This window comes from Pecten maximus, chromosome 2 (assembly GCF_902652985.1).
Source record: "Pecten maximus chromosome 2, xPecMax1.1, whole genome shotgun sequence".
Lineage (NCBI taxonomy): Eukaryota > Metazoa > Mollusca > Bivalvia > Pectinida > Pectinidae > Pecten > Pecten maximus.
Window position 1 is genome coordinate 46,604,179 of NC_047016.1, and position 22,822 is coordinate 46,627,000.

Below are 22,822 nucleotides of genomic sequence, written 5' to 3' on the forward strand. Positions count from 1 at the left end.
TTTTGTATTAATTATTTTTCACCAAATCATTTTTAGATTACACCGAATCATTTCTTTAAACACAAAAATATTAACAAATGTGTCTATGTTCAGGAAATTTTAGTCTGTTTACATTTAAGTATATTGATTGTGTACTTTAAATTATATATTACCATTTTCCCACATTTTTTTTCTTTGAATTCCTATGAAAAATATTGAAACAAGAGTCCAATGGACCCCAATCCCTCACCTGCTATCCAGTAATCCTATTTATACACATAATTAAGAACAAGTGTATCACTTTCATTAGTTTTTTTAAACACTTTGGCCAATTTATCTCTTTCAAACTTAAATTATGGTAAAGGTCATTCATTTGAGCAAACTTCCTAGCCTTTACCCAGGCATGCTACAATCAAAACATTAGGTCTCTGGACCTTTTGGTTATTGAAAATAAGTCATAGAAATATTTTAGTCTATTTGATGCATGCGATCTTGAATGAAGGTCAAGGTCATTCATTTGAACAAACTTGTTAGCCGTTCACCTAAGCATTCTACAGACCTTATATCAAGTCCCTGGGCCTCTTTCTTATTGAAAGCTATTGGAATATTTTATCCTATTTGACCCCTGTGACCTTGATTATAGGTCAAGTTCATTCATTTGAAGAAAGTTGGTGGTAGTTCTACTTATGCACTGCTGTAATAGAACTGTAACAGGAGATGGAAAATTCAATGACAAGACCGGGACTCGAACCCAGGACCTCTGAATTCTAGATGGATGCTCTATAACATGGCAACCAGCATTTGACAGCCCAGTTCAGTTTCGCTGCATTCCTCCCGCCTTCAATAAAGTCTTCGATCCAGAAGACACACGAGATCCTATACCAGCTCCATGGGAATTTAATTAGGACGCCAAATGTAACAGGAGAGGGAGAATATAACAACCAGGCCAATATTTGATCCTTGGACCTCCAAAATCTAACTATTTAAGCTATCTGGTCACTGGCGTTCGGCCCAGTCCATTTCCGCTACAGAACATCTCACATTTCAGAACGCCAACAGTTCTTGTTCACAAGTCTGACAGCTTCTGTACTATAAATCTTGTAAGTCCAGCAACACTTTATTTTTACATAGATTTTTAACGTGTTATACTTACTCGGCGTGTGTTTTTCTTTGGACGAGGAAGTATATACTGTTCCTTGTTGTATAAGCTATTATACGTTAGCACCTCGAACCAAATGCATAGCTGTTGAACATCGTATGATCGCACTAATGAAAGTGAAACCAAGATTTTTTTTATGAAGTTGTCAGTGCGAGTTGGTAAAACACATCTTATTCTCAGCAGCTAATTAAGTCATTCACAAAAGCAAAAATACGTGTCCAACTATAATCACACGTGTCGATTCAATAACAATTGGTGTGTAAACGTAGTTACACCCGAAATGATATCAACCAGCAAATGTCAAATATTAGGATACACAATTCTACATCCTGTTCAAGTGCGGCAAATTCTATAACTATTTCCATTGGACAAAGCTAAGACAGTGATATTTTTTAGAAAGAAAAAGAGGAATAAATATCTCAATAGTAATGCTATTCTATCTTAATATGAACAAATCTCAAAGCATTTTTCATTATAATTCAGTCCATCATAAATTTGAAACTCTTTTCTCGGCGCACAGATACTAAAGTATGGATGGTAAATTGGTTTAAGCGTTTGGTTGACTCCAGAATCAGAACGGAATTCCCCTTAGCGTAATTTCTAATTTTAAGTAACCAATCAAAAAAGAGAAGCGTGCACTAATGACCAATCAAAACAAGGTAGTTTTTGCTGATCGAAGGAAACGTTTGTCGAACGTTTTGATTGCTATAAAGTCAGATTTTCTTGCGCGAAGCATTAGATATTGAAAATTACCGGACGGGGACACTACGGCAGAATACAGACCTACATACTTTGATACTAGGTAAAGGTGAACATAGTTTTGTCCCAAATTATTGACTGAAAGTAACATTCGATACGTTTATCAGGTTCTTTATACCTGAAAATTTAATTTGATTGATATTGAAGAAAGAGAACTTGTTTCAAAATTAGACTAGGCAAGTGTTTTTGACAACGCCGCCACGTTGTTGTGAAATATTGAATGACGATTTGTGAAAACGATAAGTCTGATTTAGACTTGACACGTTATATTCAGACTGAATTGTGGGGAATATCTCTTTTTCTCTGCGCGTTATCTTTGACAAATTACCGGAAACAAAAAGTTGAGAATTGCATGAAAACCAACTTATTGTTTCAATATGAGTTCAATGCTTTTGTCACCCGAGTCTGATGTTTGTTTGTTAGATGAACTCCTGGACACCGGAATGATCAACGTCGATTTCAACTTTGGCAGTGTCCCATCATCCGTGGATTCTGCCGACGAAGAACTTGAAACTTTAAAGAATTCACCAAGTCACCAATCCGACAGTGGTATGAGCATGGGAAGCGAAAGTCCGGAGTGCATGGATTCTGGCATTGCAAACAAATCTGGCTTTGAACTATTTGATGATGCTGAACTGATGGGTTATCTTTCGTCCACGTCAAGGACACCAAGTCCTGAGACAACTGTAGCAGTTGAAAGTGTTTTGGATCAGGCTGTGAAGAACAATTCTCCATGTACAATTTTAAATAAACCTGAAATGAAGAATCGGGTGCGCGTCCTCAGAGCTAGAAATTCAATTGAATCGAATGGACAAACGACAAAACCGCATGATGTTGAAGTCAAATCAAAACCACTACCACTTGTCAAGACAATATTGCCTATGCCAGCACCAAATGTTAAAGTTATAAAAGTGGTTTCGTCTAACCAAGATTTTGACTCTGATGGTGAAATCGTTGAAGCTCTGTCAAGAAGAAACAAGAAAAATGCTGTTCAGGCAAAAATTAACCGTGAAAAGAAAAAGGCTTTCATAAAAACCCTGGAGGACACTGTTGATGAATTACGTACTGAAAATGACGATTTGAAACTGAACCAGACCAGGATGGAAGAGTGTCAACGAGTATTGGAAGATGAGGTACAATATTTGAAAAGTGTACTTGCTAATCAAAGTGCATTGTCCAGCTTATTGCAGAACATTCCAAATGTTCAGAATGTAACACTTTCAACATCTTTCAATAGAAGGAAACGTGGTGCTAATCTTGATCATGACTATATGGAGCACCACGATACTGCAAAGCGTACAAAGAAGAACACTTCCAGAGCTGGAGTTTGCTTGCATGTAGACAATGGACATGCATCTCTGGAATTCTGCTCCCATTGCTCAAAAAATGCAAAGTCAATTGACGATGCATGAACATCAAAGAGAGGCTTCTGAAATATCAGATGTGCTTCCAATTCGTGTCGCTAAACGACATGTGAATACAGCATGCGGACAGGCAGTTCATGCCGTATTCCAGGATGTGTTGGTGATTCTGCCAAGAACCGTGCTAATTCGCTACTGAAGTTGACTGACCAAGCAACGACTTTTCAGGTGGTATAACAGTATCATGATGTTTACTGTTATGCTCTGATAAAACAAGCTGTAAATGGTTTTTAAAGAAATAACATTTGCAATTATTTTTTTATTAAAAGTATGTAATAATTATTTTCAAAAAGCCACACCACATTGTAAAGCCTGAACCAGTTTGATAATAATAGAGATATTCATTGAAATGTATACTTTAGACATATTATCAAACAAAGTGCTACAAAAGTCGATACCTTTTTTCCAACTCCAGTGTGAATTCTTTATTTCTTCAAATTGGTTCCTGCTACATTTACGCATAATCATTGATGTTTTTTTAAGAAACCAGTACTGATGAATATTTCTAGTTCTCTTTCACAGGTCCTGATCTTGAGTTGAGCGATGATTGCTGTGTGGAGAAGCCCTGGGACCCTGTCCATTGCACTCTTGGACTTGCCTTATTTGGTAAGGTCCCTTGTACGCTTGGGATCTGTTTGGGAGGCTATAATTTGGGCACATTAATCTGTATAATGAGTGTAGATTGTGAAATGAATGAAATATTTTTTGTACTGTAAAAAATATCTTGTTATATAATATGCTAGTAATATTGTCTAAAAGACTATTATTTTACATTTTCTTGTTATGCTTGAAAGTATCCATGAATGGTGGTATGAAGTAAAAAATGTGTAATTGTTAAAGCAAAAAATGTTCCTTTACAAGGATATGTTAAACTCACCATTATTACTTGCTACTAACGTAAATCAGCATTTCGTAAAGAAAAAGTGTAAATCATAATATCTTAAGGTCATTGGTGTTGTACACAAGAAAACAGAATTACGAAGTACAACTGGAAACCCAGTTTATTAAATGTACACAAGTTCGTATGAATTTGAGAAAAAAATGCATATATAGTATCTTTTAAAAGGAGATTATGACTGATTTGTTAATTTTTACTATTCAGCTAACCTGTGGCCTGCAGTGCTCAAACAAGAATGAACAAAGTGTAAAAGGAATATGGTAGTATTGAAAAAGGTGGTAGGTCATTAAAGTCCAAGGAATATGGTAGTATTGAGAAATGTGGTAGGTCAAAGGTTGATAAAGTTTAAAGAAGGAAGAATAGTGCTTTGTTTAGTGTACAAACATAAAAAAAAATCTCCAGTCGGGTTGACACAAAAAACATTATTGACCAAGATTTTGAATCAAATAGTTTTCATTTTCACTTGATCATACATGTATAGTATTTTGTTAACCATAAGCTTGTAAATATTGTTTGTACTGCATTTAAATCCTTTTCTTTTTCATGGAACTGATGGTTTGAATGTAGATTAATCACCGTTATTAATCATCATCTGTTGATTTGAATAAAACATTGTGACTGTTAAGTATTATTTTTTGTTATAACTTTGTGGTTGCTTTGCAGAAATATGTTTCAGGTTTCTTATGTGGACAAGCAGACTGACCTTGGAAGTTCATGTGAAAGGTGGTGTTGTTGATATCGAACTTAGTAGTTTCTTAGTGGTTTGGTAGGTAGCTAGGTAGGTTCTGAAAAAGCAGAAGATATCGAGATTTAATTTTTGCAATTTTTTTTAATCATTTGAGGAGGTTAAACTATACTTCATTTACAGATTCCCAAATTTCTATTTTGACGAAGTTAGTTGATTAATAGATATTTCAAACAAAATGTAAGAATTAAATCTTGTCAGTAGCTTGAAGAACAATCGGAAATCGTCGTCACTCTATATAGAGACAGCTGGCCTGGAACACACCACATTATAAATAAAATTGAATACTTTTCTGTCAATCCTTTGAAATTGATAAGGATTGAGCCAGATAATGAATTGGTCTATTGATATGTGGATGGATAGCCAAAGTGTACGCGGTCTGCAACATAACTTAATTACTTGCAGGTAGGTTTATATCTAAACATGTACATCATTTAAGTGGATGTCATTTGCCATTCAGAAAAAAAAGATGCAGTACATGTACAATAAACATGTAGAACACTCTTTGGGTTAGTATTGGTATGTGTGTCGTGTTGATTTTGGCCTTTGTCTGTTATGGTAAAAGTCTTTAATATTGAATTGATTAAATTTCTTTATTAATTTCATCAGTTATGAACCCCTGAAGATACCGGATGATATTAATAAACTATTTTAATAAAGTTCAATGTGTTCAGACTAATCCTCGGTTATAAGGAAGGATTATAGTATTTGGATGGATCGCCTATTCATGGTAAAAACGGGAAGTTTTGGTAAATCTGCTGTCCGACAGCAGTAATTTGATTTAGGAAGCATCGCAAAATTCCTAGAAATTTGAGATTTTACTAGTAATTCTTTTGAAATTATAAATGCTTCATTGTCAAATTTGAATGCAAGATGTGTCAAATGTTTGACAAATCAGAATTACTTCCATTCAGATATGTTGTGAAAATTCTTTGTCTTTTTCTGAATTCATCTTTCATTGTAATGTTTTGAAGTGTGGTCATTACTGATTAACTGGCATAAATTTTTCTTTTAAGCCAGTGTCTATTTTGAAACACAAATGTTTGACAGGAAGTAATTCCAATTTACCATTTGGGTTGTGGACATCAGAAGGGACATGCTGGAATTCACTAGGGTTTATAAAACCTATAAAGACGACTTGGAAAATTCAAGGGGTAGGATCTTGATAAGTTAGCTCAGAGTAGACCATGTGTGAACGCAACCCCTGGAATATGCAGAATGGAACATGACTTGCTGTAATTCCGTCCGAAATCGCTCTTCAACAAGGAATATGAAATAATTCTAAATCGCATACATAATCATATCGGAAAAGATGTCGAGTGTTATGCTCACAAGTTTCTTTCCCACAAGATAGGAGCATTTGTTTGACCGGATTTTGTGTATGTATAACACTTGTTTTGACCTTGAAATGGCGGCTGTAAATAATATTGCACAAAATGGCATAAAAGAAGGCATTTAAATCGATAAAGATGCTCCTATTTAATACTTTTAAGACATCCAATCTTGGTAAGAAAGATCTTTTTAAGACAAATTGTTTAACTGGTAGGTTTGGGCCTTTAAATATGTATCCATTACCCCAAACTCAACAGTTTTAACATTTTTTTTTCAAAAAAGACTCCTTGCTATGTCTTTATTGTGTCTAATAAGAGCAGTTTTGACGTTCGACATGCCTCCTTAAATGCCTTATTTGTGTGATATTATTCACGACCACCATTTGCATTTCTTGGTCAAAATAGAATGTATTTATTATAAAATCAAATTTGGGTCAAACTAATGCTCCTATTTCGTGCTTTAGAAACTTGTGAGCAAAATGACATGGCTATTTATGCAATATATTTGATACAATAGCCCTGAAACATGCATTTTTCGCGCATGTGTAGTTGGAATTTACAAGCAGCTAAAATAACATCAACAGCATAGTTCGAATCGATAGGCTTCGAGAATATTTGTTCAATTCGACTCAATTTGCTGTTGAAACAACCCCATAAGTGTTGGATTTGATAGGTAAATAATCTTGACCAGGTAATTCATTCAATATAAACGAGCAAAGCAATCACTTTTAGACTTTTAATGTATAGCTACCAATGTATAGACAAATTACATATAAAAATGATTTTTAATTTTAATGTGCATGAATTTATGATGGGTGGGTACACACACATGGGAATCTCTAATAACCAGGTATGTATTCCCAAAAACACCACTAGAGTTATGGTGATCAAGTATTGATTGTTGAAGAAAACAACAATATTTTCTGACAGTTTTGGTATTCGCATATAGAAACTTCCATTGTCATTGATAAGTTTAAAATAATAAAACCCGGTTTGGGCATTTGCAGTGTACACTTTCTAGACCACAGTTGGATATCAAAATTAATTTGGATACAAGAACTTTGAATGTTTTTAGGCAAAAATGCTGAATAAGTACACCTTGCTACAATAGCATAGTGACTATGATGGATGAACATTGTATTACACCTCTACTTAATGACCCTATGTCATAAAAATATTGGAAAACATGATACCATACAAAAAAAAGCTTCAATACTACGAGTGGCAACTTCCTATTCACCTTCAGGGTAAACAATTCTATTGCCAAACATAAGTATTCTATATAATTCACTGTCACAACCATATATATTTCCTATACATGTAACCTAGAGTGGTCAGATGACCACCTAACAAATATACCAGTGATATGGCAAACGGAAAGTATCGTTTACCAACAATTTAGAAAGATACATTTACATGGTACAAAATCAATCTTTTACTATGTACATCATATCTGATGTGCTTACATAATAACAGGTTTCACATACATGTACATGCATGGTATTGTCTTCTCAAAAACATTTAAGTTTTCCCCAGACAGCAGAAAGATGTTTAACAGCCTCCAATTTAATTGCATGTATTTTTCACTGAATTCATTGAACAGTATTCGGCTGCAAAAATTTAATTGTGCGGAAAAAGGGGGGGGGGGGCTTATTTGAAGAGAGATATTGTATAGGACGCATCAAGATGAAAAATAATCCTTGTCTGTTCAGCACCATCATGCTCAACAGTCTGCATGCATTGCTCTGAAAAGCCTATTTGGTAATAAATCTGTACACGTAAAATCTTTCAAATAAAAAGTAGTGTAAAAAAAGTATAAAATCATTGCTTAAAACTTGGTAACATTTCATAAGTGGTTCCACACCAATTGGCCTTGTATATATTTTCTTGCTTTTATTTAAAAAAAAAACCTTTCATACTGTTCATATATATGAATGCCCAATAATATTGGATCAATATTATTGATACTCCATATTTGGTAGGGAAGGTAAGGTCGCATGTCAATCATTGAATCTGTTTGAACAATTCCATCAACTGTGTAATCTATTGAAAGATGGACAATATCTACATTTCATGTATAGCAGAACCTAGTTACCTTTTGGATTTCAAAATATGAGGTACACTTTAATTAAATTTGACAGTTATACATAAGAACCATGAAGACTAAATGACTACACAGGATTCCCAAAGGTATTTTGTCACTCGTTGCCTAAGGTTTAATATATGAAAAAATTCCCTACCTTGGGAGACGGGTGATGGAGAAATCTTCAACCTTTGCGGTGACATTCTTGGTTGTCTAACCTTAGGCTTTAGCTAGGATTACACAACCAAGAATATCACCAGAGGGTTGGGAATTCTTCGTCGCACTCAAAGGAAGGGGAAGATTCTATCAGACCATTACGTTTGTCTGACAAATCGCAATAACAAAAACTTAACGATGGATGGACCACAGAAAAAGGAAGCTATTTGAAAAGATGACCATCAGAAGAAGAATGAAAGGACAATTTTTTTCTATACTGTCTGTTATAGAGTATGTATATATACATTATTTATCTACAAAATCTGATATCCCATGGATTGATACCAATATAACATCAATATTTAGGGAATTTATGAAATCATGAATTCAAACCAGAAATATCGATCATTAGAAGTCCCTAATGTTTTGGAGAAATAACTGCACTTTCATTAGATGCCAAACAAAGTAATGACAGTTCTTTTTGAAAGGAAGGATTTATAATTTTGGACAACATAATCACTTTGTAAAACAGTTTCACATTCATTGCTGCTTGTAAAAAGCACATAGAATGTACATGTATTAAAGTCACAATAAAAAATTTCTAAAAGGTTTTTTTCTAGGAACACCAGAATTTTAAATATTTGCAAGGGTCATTTTCATTTATTGTTATTTCTATTTTGTGAGTAACGTATTTTTGGAGCAATATATCTGGGAAATAAATTCCTTTCATTATTTAGAATGTAAAAATAATTTTCTTGTATGAGCTCTCGACTGAATACAAATGAGGAGAAAAAGTTCTGAATTACATTGTACCTGGAATATTAGATTGGATAATGAAAAATTTCTGCTCTTCTATTGAAAAATTTAGATTCTAAAAGCATTCAAGTTGTGCATGCTCTTCTTAAAGTATACATGCACATTTCAAACTGGTGATAACAGATATCCCTTTATCAATATTATTGATATGAATCAATGATATGACATTTTGTAGATAAACACTAAAACTGTTAAACGGTAACTATCTATTCTATCAACTATAAATTTCGGTGTTAAAACACGACCTAGATAAAAACATTTCATCTTTGCACAATGTATCATAAATGCATGCAGATCTTGCAACATAATGCATGTTATTGTTTACATAGTTTCAGATCCTTTCATAAATTTTCATGTAGGTATTTAAATTAAATATCACATGTACATATATTAACCTGGCCACTAACACTAGCATATTACATAAACTGTTGCATGCAAATACAGTCGCACATCCTCACATACACACAAAACTGGGTATTTACCGGTATTCTGATTCATTATCTTAACAAATATGAATGTAGCCATGTGTACACCTCCCTACCTGCTCAAGCAGGCATGTGCTTAAATATAATTGATGTATACAATGCCAAGCTTTACAAAGAATAATGTGAACAAAAATGTTGGAGCAGGCATGTGCTCGCATCTACACAGTCAAGAACCCCAAATGTGGACCAACATGCTCAAGTAGACATGTGCTCACACCTATACATACACAAGCTTTCCAGATGTAAACAATCGTGCTAAAGTAGGAAGGAACTAGCATCTATACCTATAATTGCTACCCATGTGAACCAATATGCTTACCTAGACATGTATTCACATCTATACATAGCCAAATTTCCCAGATGTAAACGAACATGCTCAAGTATACATATGTGTATCGCCTATACATGAGCAAGATTCCTAGATGTGAACCAAAATGCACAAGCAGGTATGTGTTAACAATAAACATGCTCAAACAGGCATGTGCTCACAGCTATACAAGCATGCTCAGTTAGAGGTGCTCGCACTATACATGGGCAAGCTTCCCAGATTTGAACCAGAATGCTCAAGTAGGCATATGCTCCATCTAAACCTATAAAAAATAACCCATGTGAACCAATGTGCTAAAGCAGGCATGTGCTCACATCTATACAAATAAGCTTATGTAGACATGTGTTCACATCTATACAAATAAGCTCATGTAGACATGTGCTCACATCTATTCATAGATAGGCTACCAAAATATGAACCAAAATGCTTAATTATATAAGTAGACATGTGCTCACAGCAATGCAAACATGCTCAATAAAGCATATGCTTGCATCTATTCATACCCAAGTTACCAAGATGTGAACAAACATGCTCAAGTAGGCATGTGCTCACATCTGTACATAGATGAGCTTTCCAAATATTAACCAAAATGCTCAAGTAGGCATGTATTCACATATATACAAGCATGCTCAGTTAGACGTGTGCTCACATATCTATACACAAGACAAGCTTTCCAGCTGTGTTGTGAACCAAAATGCTCAGGCAAACATGTGCTCACATCTATACCTACCCAAGTTTCCTAGATGGGAACCAAAACGCTCAAGCAAACGCTGTTAACATGCTCAAGCAGGCATGTGCTCACATCTATAACTACCCAAGCTTTGTAGATGTGAACCAAAAGGCTCAAGCAAACACAGTTAACATGCTCAAGCAGGTATGTGCTCATATCTATAACTACCCAAGCCTCATAGATGTGAACCAAAATGCTCAACAGCATGTGCTCACAAAAACATGCTCAAGCAGCATGTGCTCACAAAAACATGCTCAACAGCATGTGCTCACACAAACATGCTCAACAGCATGTGCTCACACAAACATGCTCAACAGCATGTGCTCACAAAAACATGCTCAACAGCATGTGCTCAAACAAACATGCTCAACAGCATGTGCTCACAAAAATATGCTCAACAGCATGTGCTCACACAAACATGCTTAACAGCACGTGCTCACACAAACATACACAAGCAGGCATGTGCTCACATCTATATATACCCAGGCTACCCATGTGAACCAGTATGATCATTAGCTGAAAAAATATTTAGGGTTTTAAATATTTAGTCTAAATATCTTGCGCATATGAAACAAATTTGTTTACAAACATGACCTGTGTGTATACCATGTTCATGATTATGTTGGTAAGCAACAGTAAACAAAAGATCAAATCGACAAAGGAGAATTTACCAATTTGTTCAGGTGGCACAATTCAATTGTAAGTACAGTGCACTTCAATCGTTAATGCCATGCCACTAGTTCCTAATTAATCTTACACAATAATTTAAGACTGAAACAATTTCAAATGGAAACAAAAAGTTTGTTGGTTTATTTGGAGGTTGTAGAACAGAAGGTGTAAAAAAATCAATATATTTACCACATATACGGTACATAAAAACATATACCCATTAATTAGCTTCAATCAACATAACAGCTTTACAGTAATTAACATTATATATATAGTGTGTGTATCATCTATAAATTTGTAAAATACATAAGTGACTTGACTTCACATAATAAAACAAAAAAACATTGATAAGTGAATGGTTGATCCTAAAAATGTATTTCAATATAACACTGCAGTGTATATAATACACATGAAAGAGTTCATAAACAACGATATAATATATATATAACAGCAGATATACAGAACACTACCAGTATAATTTTCAATAATTGACAACATGAGTGCTATATGAAATAGCAGATATAAGTAACTTTTATCATTTTCGCTAGCCACAGGTTCTGTCCGTACATATACAACTGGAACTCTTGGTTAGCGAAGATAGAATAACATATTTCATAACAATACTGTGTCTTCAAATATCAATGCTCATCTTCCTTTTATTACTATATTAAAAATTATTTTGTCGTTTAATTTTGATACCAATATTTCTATCATGAGGTACATATATATGTATCACCAATATGTGTTCTTATCATATCTTGTTAACAATGTCAGAATATAAAATGATGACTAAATACCATTTATATCAGGTGAGACTCGTAACACTCAGATTAAAAACATAACAAGAGGCCCAAAGGTCCTGAATCGCTCACCTGGCTATACGATGTGATTATGGCAAAAGTCACATTAAAAATTCTAGTTGTTTTTCCTGGTTTGGGATCTGCCATTCAACACTGTGCTTTTATAGTCTTGTAAAAAGGCATGAAGTGAACATGTGCTTTCATATAAGGATGATAGAGACGAGATATGGAACTAGAATGATAGTAGTGGATGTATTGCCTGTTCTCATTCAAATTGAAAGGTTGCATTGTCAGTCCAGAGATTTCATGGTCACTATATGAAAAGCATTATGCTTTCTGTTGCTGGTTGGTTGGATGATAAACACCCATGCAACATCTGAGGTCATATGTGGATGGTACCATGACTTCATACTACTATTGCCTGTGGCATAACTCCAGCTATAGATGAAATTTGACATGAGGATTGAACGCGAACTGAAATCCTTCTTTCATGTAAAAGTAATGTAGCAAGAGGAGTGAAGCCCCACAATTTATAACATTTTGAATTCCCATCACCTAGGTATGCAACCAGTCAAATATGAGTGATATTCATCACATTCCAGAGAAGAATTAGTTTATAGCAATATAGCGCTAGCCAAATCATTCCCTTTTGGCCCCCACACCTCAGCCCCAACATTTGTAGCTTTTTGAATCCCAATTAAACACTTGCATGTACAGATGCTTCCAGTCAAATTAGGTTAAATTCCAATCAGTACTTAAGGGGAAGAAATTGTTTTTTAAATTGTTAACAGGCTGCACTGATGGACGGACAACAGACACCGCAGTATGGCATATAATTATATTAGCTCACCTTGTTCCTTCGGATCAGGTGAGCTAATAATTAAATTGAAACAATATTTAATGGAAATAAAGCATCTGGTTACTTGAAAACAGATATAGGTTTTTCTATTGGAGGACATTCTCACATAACACAATCAAGCTAAGAGGCCCATGGGGCCTAAATAGGTCACCAGACAGGCACACCAAGTGATTCCCATGGACCTAATTAGCTCACCTAAATGCAGACACAAATTGATTACTACGGTGTCGGTATGAGACCAAAAGAAGTGATTTGATAGTGGGGGTCTTGATGAATCATTTTAAACACCAAAAGTTCTTGAATTTGAGTCCATTTTACCCCTCCTATGACAGGGGCTGCACCAATTTCATGATATAGAATACAAATGCATTGTCTTTATTTGATAAGTAATTAAGTGTGATCATAATGATTCAAACCAATTAAAGCTTTTTGCCATCTGTTCTGGGATTTCTGTTGAGCAGGCCTAAGCTTTGAAGGGATTGCGTGCCTATTGTAAGCCAAACACCTCTGATCCAATATCATGCTGCATTTAACTTAAATTATAACATTATGACAGGATGATTTCTCAAATTTGCCAGACCAAACGATAACAATCATTGCAAGAGTAAATTACTTAAAATGTCCTTTTTATTTTAAGCTTCCTAATTATTTTGAGCCCTTCATAGCAATAAACTCAACTTTTAGTAACTTCAGTTTTAATAACTGAATTTGATTCCCTGGTTCTGAAGATATATGATGGATAATTAATTTGAAATTATTTTGGTCATTCAGTTTTCTGTTAAAGAATATATAATATGACTTGGAACTGACGGACGGACAATGGACAATGCAAGTGATGGCCCGAGTTCACTTTGGTGCTTCAGCCAAAAATTAAAATTTAGGATGACTTAATGGTACAAGCCAATAAATATGGTTGACCAACTCCTGTACAATGTGATACCACTCTGTGAATGTATATAGATGATTGCTCTTCTTGAACTACAGCTGCTTATTGATGGCCGTTTGAGAATCCGTCATGCCGCTTGGTGTGGGTGACCAGAGAGGACCTCTGACTAAACGAACGGTTACAGATATTACATTTGTACGGCCGCTCGCCGGTATGTGTGCGTATGTGTGCCTGAAGATACAGCCTGACTGAGAATGCCTTTGTACACATGCTGCACTGATAAGGCTTCTCGCCTGTATGGATACGATTGTGCACTTTAAGTGTGGACCTTTGGGAGAATGATTTGAAACAGATGTGACAGGAGAAAGGTCTTTCCCCAGTGTGTGTCCTCATGTGTGACTTGAGATAGTGAACCATTTTAAAGCCTTTTCCACACACGTTGCACACGTTATGTTTGTTTTTATCCTCTTCTTCTTCTGTGCTTTGCTCCACATTTTTCCACCTCTTCTGTATAGCTGATGTGGTGCTCTGGTTACAGATATTTAGGTGAAGCTGCAGGTGAACTGGATGAGCAAACTGTGCGAGACACTGATAGCATGAAAACATTCCCGGCTGGTGACTTTCAGCTGTATGTGCTGCCAGTTTCTGCTTGGTGGGGAATCCTTCCTGACAAATATTACACTTATGGATATTTTTATGAACCTGCAGATGGCGAGTGAGATCCTGCTTCCTGCGGAACGCTCCATCACATACTGAACACTGGAATGGATAGTTAGCTCTTTCATTGTTCGATGCGTTTGTATCTAACACTGTGCTTGACTTATGTTGAGGTTGCTGCGTATTAAAGTCAGTATTATTGCAACTAGTACCAAGTCCTAGATTGTTCTGTTGAAAGTCCATCCCTGTGGAACTAGAGTTCACCGTGCTATGTACATACTTCTCGTGCAGTCTTAATTGTGTAACAGTGTTTGCAGAAAAGCTACATTCTCTGCATTTAAACGTCTGATTTATGTGAGATTTTTTGTGGAGAGACAGACCAAAATTATTTGCACACATGATACCACAGACATCACAGGAGACAGGTCCATCAATGTTCTGTCGTACCTTCCCACTCTGACCACTGATGTTGTTAGCGGCCATCATGGTCTCATGAAAGCCTTGGTATGTGGTGGGAAACATAGGTTGAGTGTTTGTGAGGGCTAACATTTCGGGACCAGACTGCGGTAACGGAACACTACTTTCTGTAGTTCGCTGTGCTACTGCTGCAGCAGCTGCCACAAGTCCTAAACCATTCACATTTATACTAGAATATTCAGGTATATCTGGCTTTGAATGTTGTGATTTGTCCGTTTTCTTCTTCTTTTTCTTCCCCTGATATTCTTCATCATTGTGATCAATGTCTTTTCTATTTTTAGGTCTTATCCCTGTCATCATGGCCATTGATGGCAAGATGGTTCCCCATGAATTGGTTATCTCCCCTGGTTTCATACTGCTATTACCGTTGTCTGCCTTATCTTCATAGGAATCTGAATCAATGCACGCAGATCCAGCTTGTGAGCTTGTCTGTAAGTTTTGTGAAAGCATATTCACTTGGCTTACATTCTCATTCCCCTCCGGATTAACTTGGCTTGTGGAAGTCAAAGATTTGTTCTGATTTTCACTTGTTAAATCATAACCCATTTGCTGTTTAAAAATCTGAAACATCTTTTCTTCAATGAGAGTGCTTCTACTTGGGCCAGATTGTCCATCATTATTATTACTGGATTGCAATTGTTCAAAATAAGACGTAAACTGAGGATCGGCTCTTAATGTCTTCTGAAAAGCAAGACTAGGATCTACCAAAGGAAGTGGTTCAGGGGCTTTATTGTTGTGAACACCAAACATCACATCTGCTGGAAGGTTCTGTCCATCAAGGTTCAAATTTTGACCATGGCTCATCACAGAGGTAGTTTGAGGCCTTGAACTTGAAACAGACCCTGGGATTCCACTCCCATGCGGTTTCATCCCAGACATGACTGCCAGAGTGCTGGGAACAAGATGTTGATTCAAGAATCCCGGTTGGTTTGTTGCTGGAGAGTTATTTCCATTGTGACTATAGTGACAGTTTTGTGTGTTTGGTGAAGGTGTTTGGCCTCCATTTGATGAAGCTTTAATGCTTAAACTGGAAGTTACTGGACTTGATGGGTTTGAAACTGGTGTTGTAGAATTTCCATGATGTTGTGGATGCTGTAATGTTGGTGAATATCCAGAATTCTGATATGCAGTACCTTCCATCTTCTAGAGTCACTTTATATTTGAAGTTACATGGATCAGAACAGCAACATCTTGGTCTTCCTCTGAAAATAGAAAAAAAATTGTATCTTTTTAAAAACTTAAACAAGAGGCCCAGTGTCACAGTAGCTATGATTGTTCAAACATACTGTCACAAGGAGTGCATGTAAAAGTGATATATTGACTCTTCAATAACACAGGCTCAAAAACAGGTGGCAAGAGATGATTGATAGGTTAATTGTCTCGCCACTAATATAATGGCATGTGTTTCCTTCAACACTCAGTAAGAATTGGTCATCTGATATTTTTCTGATGCATGAACAGTAATTTGTTCTAAAAATGCATGTCCCCTACTGGCTGTCGCAAAAAACAGTAACAGTGACATTGACCCCAAAACCAAAGTTATGGTCCTTTATGACTGTGATTGAAATCCCTCAAGGAACGAAGCCGGTGGAGCACTGATCAAACTTTGACATTACATACATAAGTACAAGACGAACAGAGAGGAAACCTTTTTTCGACCCCTGGTTTCACCAGTAGGGGTATGGCAAGCCGTTTGGGTTTTTACCTATTGAAATGAAGATATCTCTATTTAATTAAAGATATCTCTATTTAAAATGAAGATATCTCTATTTAATTAGAGATATCTGTAATTTAAATAAAGATATCTCTATTTAAATAAAGATGTCTAATTTAAATACAGATATCTCTATTTCTACTGAAAATAGAGATATCTTCTTTTAAATTACAGATATCTCTATTTCAAATTCAGATATCTCTATTTGAATTACAGATATCTTTAATTGCAATTGAGATATCTTCATTTTAAATATCTTTAATTCTTGTCCAATTAAAGATATCTTTATTTAAAATAGAGATATCTCTATTTGAATTAAAGATATCCCTATTTTAAATAGAGATATCTTTAATTTTGTTTAAATAGAGATGTCTTCATTTTAAATACAGATATCTCTAATTCAAATACAGATATCTCTAATTCAATTAAAGATATCTCTATTTTAAATATCTGTATTTACACGTGTTTGCTCAGTGCGAAGATTAATATTGAAACACAAAGAAAATAATGATTACTCCCTAATCCTGATCAGTGTTAACGAAACGCTTGTAATTAAATTGGACTATCCGGATCCCATATGCATGCATGAGAGATGTAGGTCTAAACCGATAAACTTGCTACTTGGAGGGGATTTCTAAAGAACAGAACATGGCAACTGTTCTACGGTAAATATAGCGAACTGTTGCGGTTATACGCAGTACCATTGAAAGCAGCCCGCCATTTTGCGTCACTACTGCTTTACTTCCGTCATGCGCAAAAGGGAGAATCAAGGGAGCAGTCGTTTTTTCCTATTTGATGGTTAAATACAGATGGCCAGATTACTTCTGTCATGCACAAAAGGGAGAATCAAGGGAGCAGTCGTTTTTCCTATTTGATGGTTAAATACAGATATCTCTATTTCATGTCAAATAAAGATATCTTTAATTCAAATAGAGATAACTCTATTTCTACTGAAAATAGAGATATCTTCTTTTAAATTACAGATATCTCTATTTCAAATTCAGATATCTCTATTTGAATTACAGATATCTTTAATTGTAATTGAAATATCTTTATTTTAAATATCTTTAATTCTTGTCCAATTAAAGATATCTTTATTTAAAATAGAGATCTCTCTATTTGAATTAGATATCTTTAATTTTTATATTAATAATGATATCTTTATTTTGAATACAGATATCTGTATTTAATAGGTAAAAACCCAAACGGCTTGCCATAGTAGGGGACTGATAACATCTTACACTGTATTTATAATTTCAAACCAATTTGTATTTCACAACTTATATCACATTTTTGTGTAGTTTCATATTCCCATTTACCAGCTATCTGTAGTTTCGCATTAAATTATATTTAGAGTCTTCATCACACAGATTCACTCATCCATTGTCTGCATTATCTAACCTTATATGCATACTTATCTTCTTAATTCAATTATCATAAAAAAGTTTCTTTCATTAATATAGGTCTCTGGTATTATATTTCGAGTCTATTAATTTATGCATATTCAATCATTATTATGCCTGTGATTTTTGACGATTTGTACGAAATCAAACACTTGTCGCCATAAATTCGGAGTCAGATGTTTCTATTTTGGGTTGACTTTGTCATCGGCTTTCGGAAAAAATAATCCTGGCCATCGGCATGACCGCTGGACATTGACTTAATTCAAGATTCATCAGGCTTATAGCTAGGCAAGCTATTTACAGTATCGAGTTAAACTCTCCTTTTAATGCAGTATAAAACTTATGTATCATCCCATGCGTCCATTTCTAGATAGAATATATTTCACATTAGATTTACTCCCAACCAAGTTCACAAGTGTAAACAGGGCCAGTGAAAACCCTGTGAAATATTTTGACAAAAATGTCATTCAGATTCCCACATCCGAATTACCACATGCAATCATAATAATAAGACTGACTTCAGGGTCTCTATCGGAATTTTCCATAATTGAGACCATTTATGATTACAAATATATTAACAAAATATGACAAACCTACCATCACTACGCCGGTAATATGTTTTTTATGGCATATCCATTTCTAATAATTTTCGTTTGTTCGTCTGCGGAAGGTAAAATTCTCAACTTCCGTGCAGGAGAGTTCTACATAAATTGTATGTAAGAGTTATGTCCCTTCGAATAATATTCCTCACAATTTAGCTTACTACAGTAGATACGTATTCATTAATTTTTTCTATCTTCCCTTTGGGCTTTTATTGTGTATACAGATCCAATATTTTTGACTGATTAAATATGGCAAACACGTGCCCATTTTAGAATGCAACAGAACGGTTTTTTTTTTGGTTTTTGTTTTGTTTATTTAATTACTAATTACTAATTAATTAATTATTTAATTAATCATACATGTAGAATGCATTTGCACACTACTGTAAACATGTCACGGATATTTCTCAAATTTCATATACGTCCTGCTTGTTTTTCTTTGGTTTTCTTTGGTATTTTGGACAAATTACTAGGAAACATAAATCCCCACAAAGCGACAGGACCTGACCAAATAGCACGGCAAAATTCTTAAACAGCTCAAAGACCCCATAGCACCCATACTCACAAAAATCGTCAACACTTCACTCAGCACAGGGACACTACCACACGACTGGAAACACGCAAATGTAAACCCAATATACAAGAAAGGAGACAAACACAACCCCACTAACTACCGCCCAATCTCACTCACCTGCATCGCATGCAAAATCATGGAACACATCATCACAAGCGCAACAATGAAACATCTAGAGGACAATAACATACTCTACAACCTCCAACACGGCTTCCGCTCCTCAAGATCATGCGAAACACAACTCGCCACATTCATACACGACCTAACACTAAATAACAATACAAACAAACAGACAGACATTGTCATAATGGACTTTGCCAAAGCATTTGACAAAGTCCCACACAAACGCCTCCAGTACAAACTCAAATACTACGGAATTACAGGGAACACACTCACATGGATTAGACTTTCTAACAAACCGCACCCAAACATTATTACTTGAAGGGAAACAATCGGACAAAGTCCAAGTCACTTCACTTCAGGAGTACCTCAAGGAACCTGCTTGGGCCCCATACTCTTCCTCATATACATCAACGACCTACCAGACTACATCAAACACAGCACTCTCAGACTCTTCGCCGACGACAGCATCATCTACAAGACAATCCACAACATAGACGACGCACACAAATTACAACAAGACATAAACGCAGCAGGACAGTGGGAACAAGACTGGCTCATGAAATTTCACACAAACAAATGCAATATCATATCCACTTCAAACAAACGCACCAAAACAACATACAACTACAAACTGCACGACCACACACTGCAATAAGTCGACGCCAGCAAATACTTAGGACTCACATTACAGAAAAATCTCAAATGGGATACACACATCAACAACATCACTGCAAACGCCAACAGATCACTAGGCTTCCTAAAACGCAACCTGAAAATAAACTCACAACATATAAAAGAACATGCATACAAAGCCCTAGTGAGACCCAAACTGGAATACTGCTCTTCCATATGGGACCCGCACAACACAAACCAAATCAACCAAATAGAAAAAATTCAACGCAGAGCAGCACGATACGTACAAAACAGATACCACAACACAAGTTCAGTACAAGACATGATGGACAAACTCAACTGGCCCACACTTCAAACACGTAGACTCAAGACCAGACTCGTACTATTATACAAAATCATTCACCATCATGTCGCAATAGACCCACACGGCATCATGCACCCAGCAGACCCTAGGACAAGGCAAACACACCCCTACACCTTCAGACACCTATCTGCCACCAATGACACATACAAATACTCCTTTTTCCCACACACAATAACACAATGGAACCTCCTCCCGGTGGCAGCAGTACAATGCACTACACTAGAGATCTTCAAGGCACATATACACAATGCAGCCCTTGATGATCTCAAACACACACCGTAAACACACCCTCATAATGTTTTTATTTTACAGTTTCCACTAAATTTTTTTTTAAAAATCACCCTCTCACTGTACCCAAATCCCCGCACTTTTTTTACTTCTTTTAAAAGCATACAACGATCCTTCCTGTGACCGTAATCGTCATTTTTGACGGAGGTTCCATAATTAAAGAAGAGAAGAAGAATTTGTGTTTGTTAAATTTCGAGATTGATAAGAAAAAAAGGCTCTATAGGGTGGCCATCTTGGATTTTGATAGTAACTTTAATATTTTAATTATTTCTTTTTCTCAGATTGCATTTGTATACTGCTTGGAATTTTCCCATTGTTTTTTTTTCTTGTCATGTCAGTTGTGATCTCGCTCAATAGAGAGATAATGACTCGTTATCTATCATGGAACTATAGCGCCATGTATAAGACTTACCGGTAATTTGTTACTTAAAAAAAAAGACAAACATATGTGCTTTTGCTTTCGATATTAAACGGTGCAAATGTTTCTTGTACATGTATGTGTATATTATCTTTGTAATTTGTGATGCCTGTTTAATTTTGAGACTGATGATCAGAGGAATTAAATTGCTAACAGACGGTAATCTTTGATTTTGAAATCTGTTGCTAATATTTCTCAGAGAGTATTTTCCTTTACGTTTCTTCTTTCTCATGACCATGAGGTTCGCGTGAAAGATACTGTCGATACATAAAAACAAAACAACAAAAAACTAACGTTTGTCAAAGAAGAAATACAAGAAATGCAGAGAAAAAAAAGTACTGACCTCGTGTCTAGAGACTTAGTTCCAGTACTGACCCCATGTCTGGAGACTTAGTTTCAGTACTGACACCATGTCTGGAGACTTAGTTTCAGTACTGACCCCATGTCTAGAGACTTAGTTTCAGTACTGACCCCATGTCTAGAGACTTAGTTCCAGTACTGACCCCATGTCTAGAGACTTAGTTTCAGTACTGACCCCATGTCTGGAGACTTAGTTGCAGTACTGACCCCATGTCTGGAGACTTAGTTTCAGTACTGACACCATGTCTGGAGACTTAGTTCCAGTACTGACCCCATGTCTAGAGACTAAGTTCCAGTACTGACCTCATGTCTAGAGACTTAGTTCCAATACTGACCCCATTTATAGAGACTTAGTTCCAGTACTGACCCCATGTCTAGAGACTTAGTTCCAGTACTGACCCCATGTCTAGAGACTTAGTTCCAGTACTGACCCCATGTCTAGAGACTTAGTTCCAGTACTGACCCCGTGTCTAGAGACTTAGTTCCAGTACTGACCCCATGTCTAGAGACTTAGTTGCAGTACTGACCCTATGTCTGGAGACTTAGTTGCAGTACTGACCTCATGTCTAGAGACTTAGTTGCAGTACTGATCCTATGTCTGGAGACTTAGTTCCAGTACTGACCCCATGTCTAGAGACTTAGTTACAGTACTGACCCCATGTCTGGAGACTTAGTTGCAGTACTGACCCCATGTCTGGAGACTTAGTTGCAGTACTGACCCCATGTCTAGAGACTTAGTTGCAGTACTGACCCCATGTCTGGAGACTTAGTTGCAGTACTGACCCCATGTCTAGAGACTTAGTTGCAGTACTGACCCCATGTCTGGAGACTTAGTTTCAGTACTGACCCCATGTCTAGAGACTTTCTTACAGTACTGACCCCATGTCTAGAGACTTAGTTGCAGTACTGACCCCATGTCTAGAGACTTAGTTGCAGTACTGACCCCATGTCTGGAGACTTAGTTTCAGTACTGACCCCATGTCTGGAGACTTAGTTGCAGTACTGACCCCATGTCTAGAGACTTAGTTCCAGTACTGACCCCATGTCTGGAGACTTAGTTCCAGTACTGACCCCATGTCTAGAGACTTGGTTCCAGTACTGACCC

The 22,822-nt window shown here is 36.0% G+C and overlaps 3 protein-coding genes across 3 annotated transcripts in view; 1 reads left to right on the top strand and 2 right to left on the bottom strand.

The window, feature by feature from the left end:
- The window catches only part of LOC117322284 (ubiquitin-conjugating enzyme E2 Z-like), an 18,753-nt gene extending 17,305 nt beyond the window's left edge, over positions 1-1,448 (bottom strand). The window contains exon 1 of the mRNA XM_033877098.1: positions 1,133-1,448. The gene's annotated coding sequence lies outside the window, so the exon portion shown is untranslated. The remainder of the gene's footprint in view (positions 1-1,132) is intronic.
- A 410-nt stretch (positions 1,449-1,858) lies between these two features.
- Positions 1,859-5,463, top strand: LOC117322286. The gene is made up of 3 exons (XM_033877101.1): positions 1,859-1,946; positions 2,321-3,924; positions 4,421-5,463. The coding sequence occupies exon 2, from the start codon at positions 2,341-2,343 to the stop codon at positions 3,307-3,309; it is 969 nt and encodes a 322-aa protein (XP_033732992.1). The 5' UTR covers positions 1,859-1,946; positions 2,321-2,340; the 3' UTR covers positions 3,310-3,924; positions 4,421-5,463.
- Positions 5,464-7,014: 1,551 nt separating this feature from the next.
- On the bottom strand, positions 7,015-19,078 carry LOC117322285 (zinc finger protein 808-like). The gene is made up of 2 exons (XM_033877099.1): positions 18,953-19,078; positions 7,015-16,440 (listed from the first exon to the last, which is right to left on the bottom strand). The coding sequence occupies exon 2, from the start codon at positions 16,376-16,378 to the stop codon at positions 14,207-14,209; it is 2,172 nt and encodes a 723-aa protein (XP_033732990.1). The 5' UTR covers positions 16,379-16,440; positions 18,953-19,078; the 3' UTR covers positions 7,015-14,206.
- Positions 19,079-22,822: the final 3,744 nt, after the last annotated feature.

Bases quoted from the DNA above. Each gene is read 5' to 3' on its own strand.
- LOC117322285 (XM_033877099.1), bottom strand. From the start codon at position 16,378: ATGGAAGGTACTGCATATCAGAATTCTGGATATTCACCAACATTACAG.
- LOC117322286 (XM_033877101.1), top strand. From the start codon at position 2,341: ATGATCAACGTCGATTTCAACTTTGGCAGTGTCCCATCATCCGTGGAT.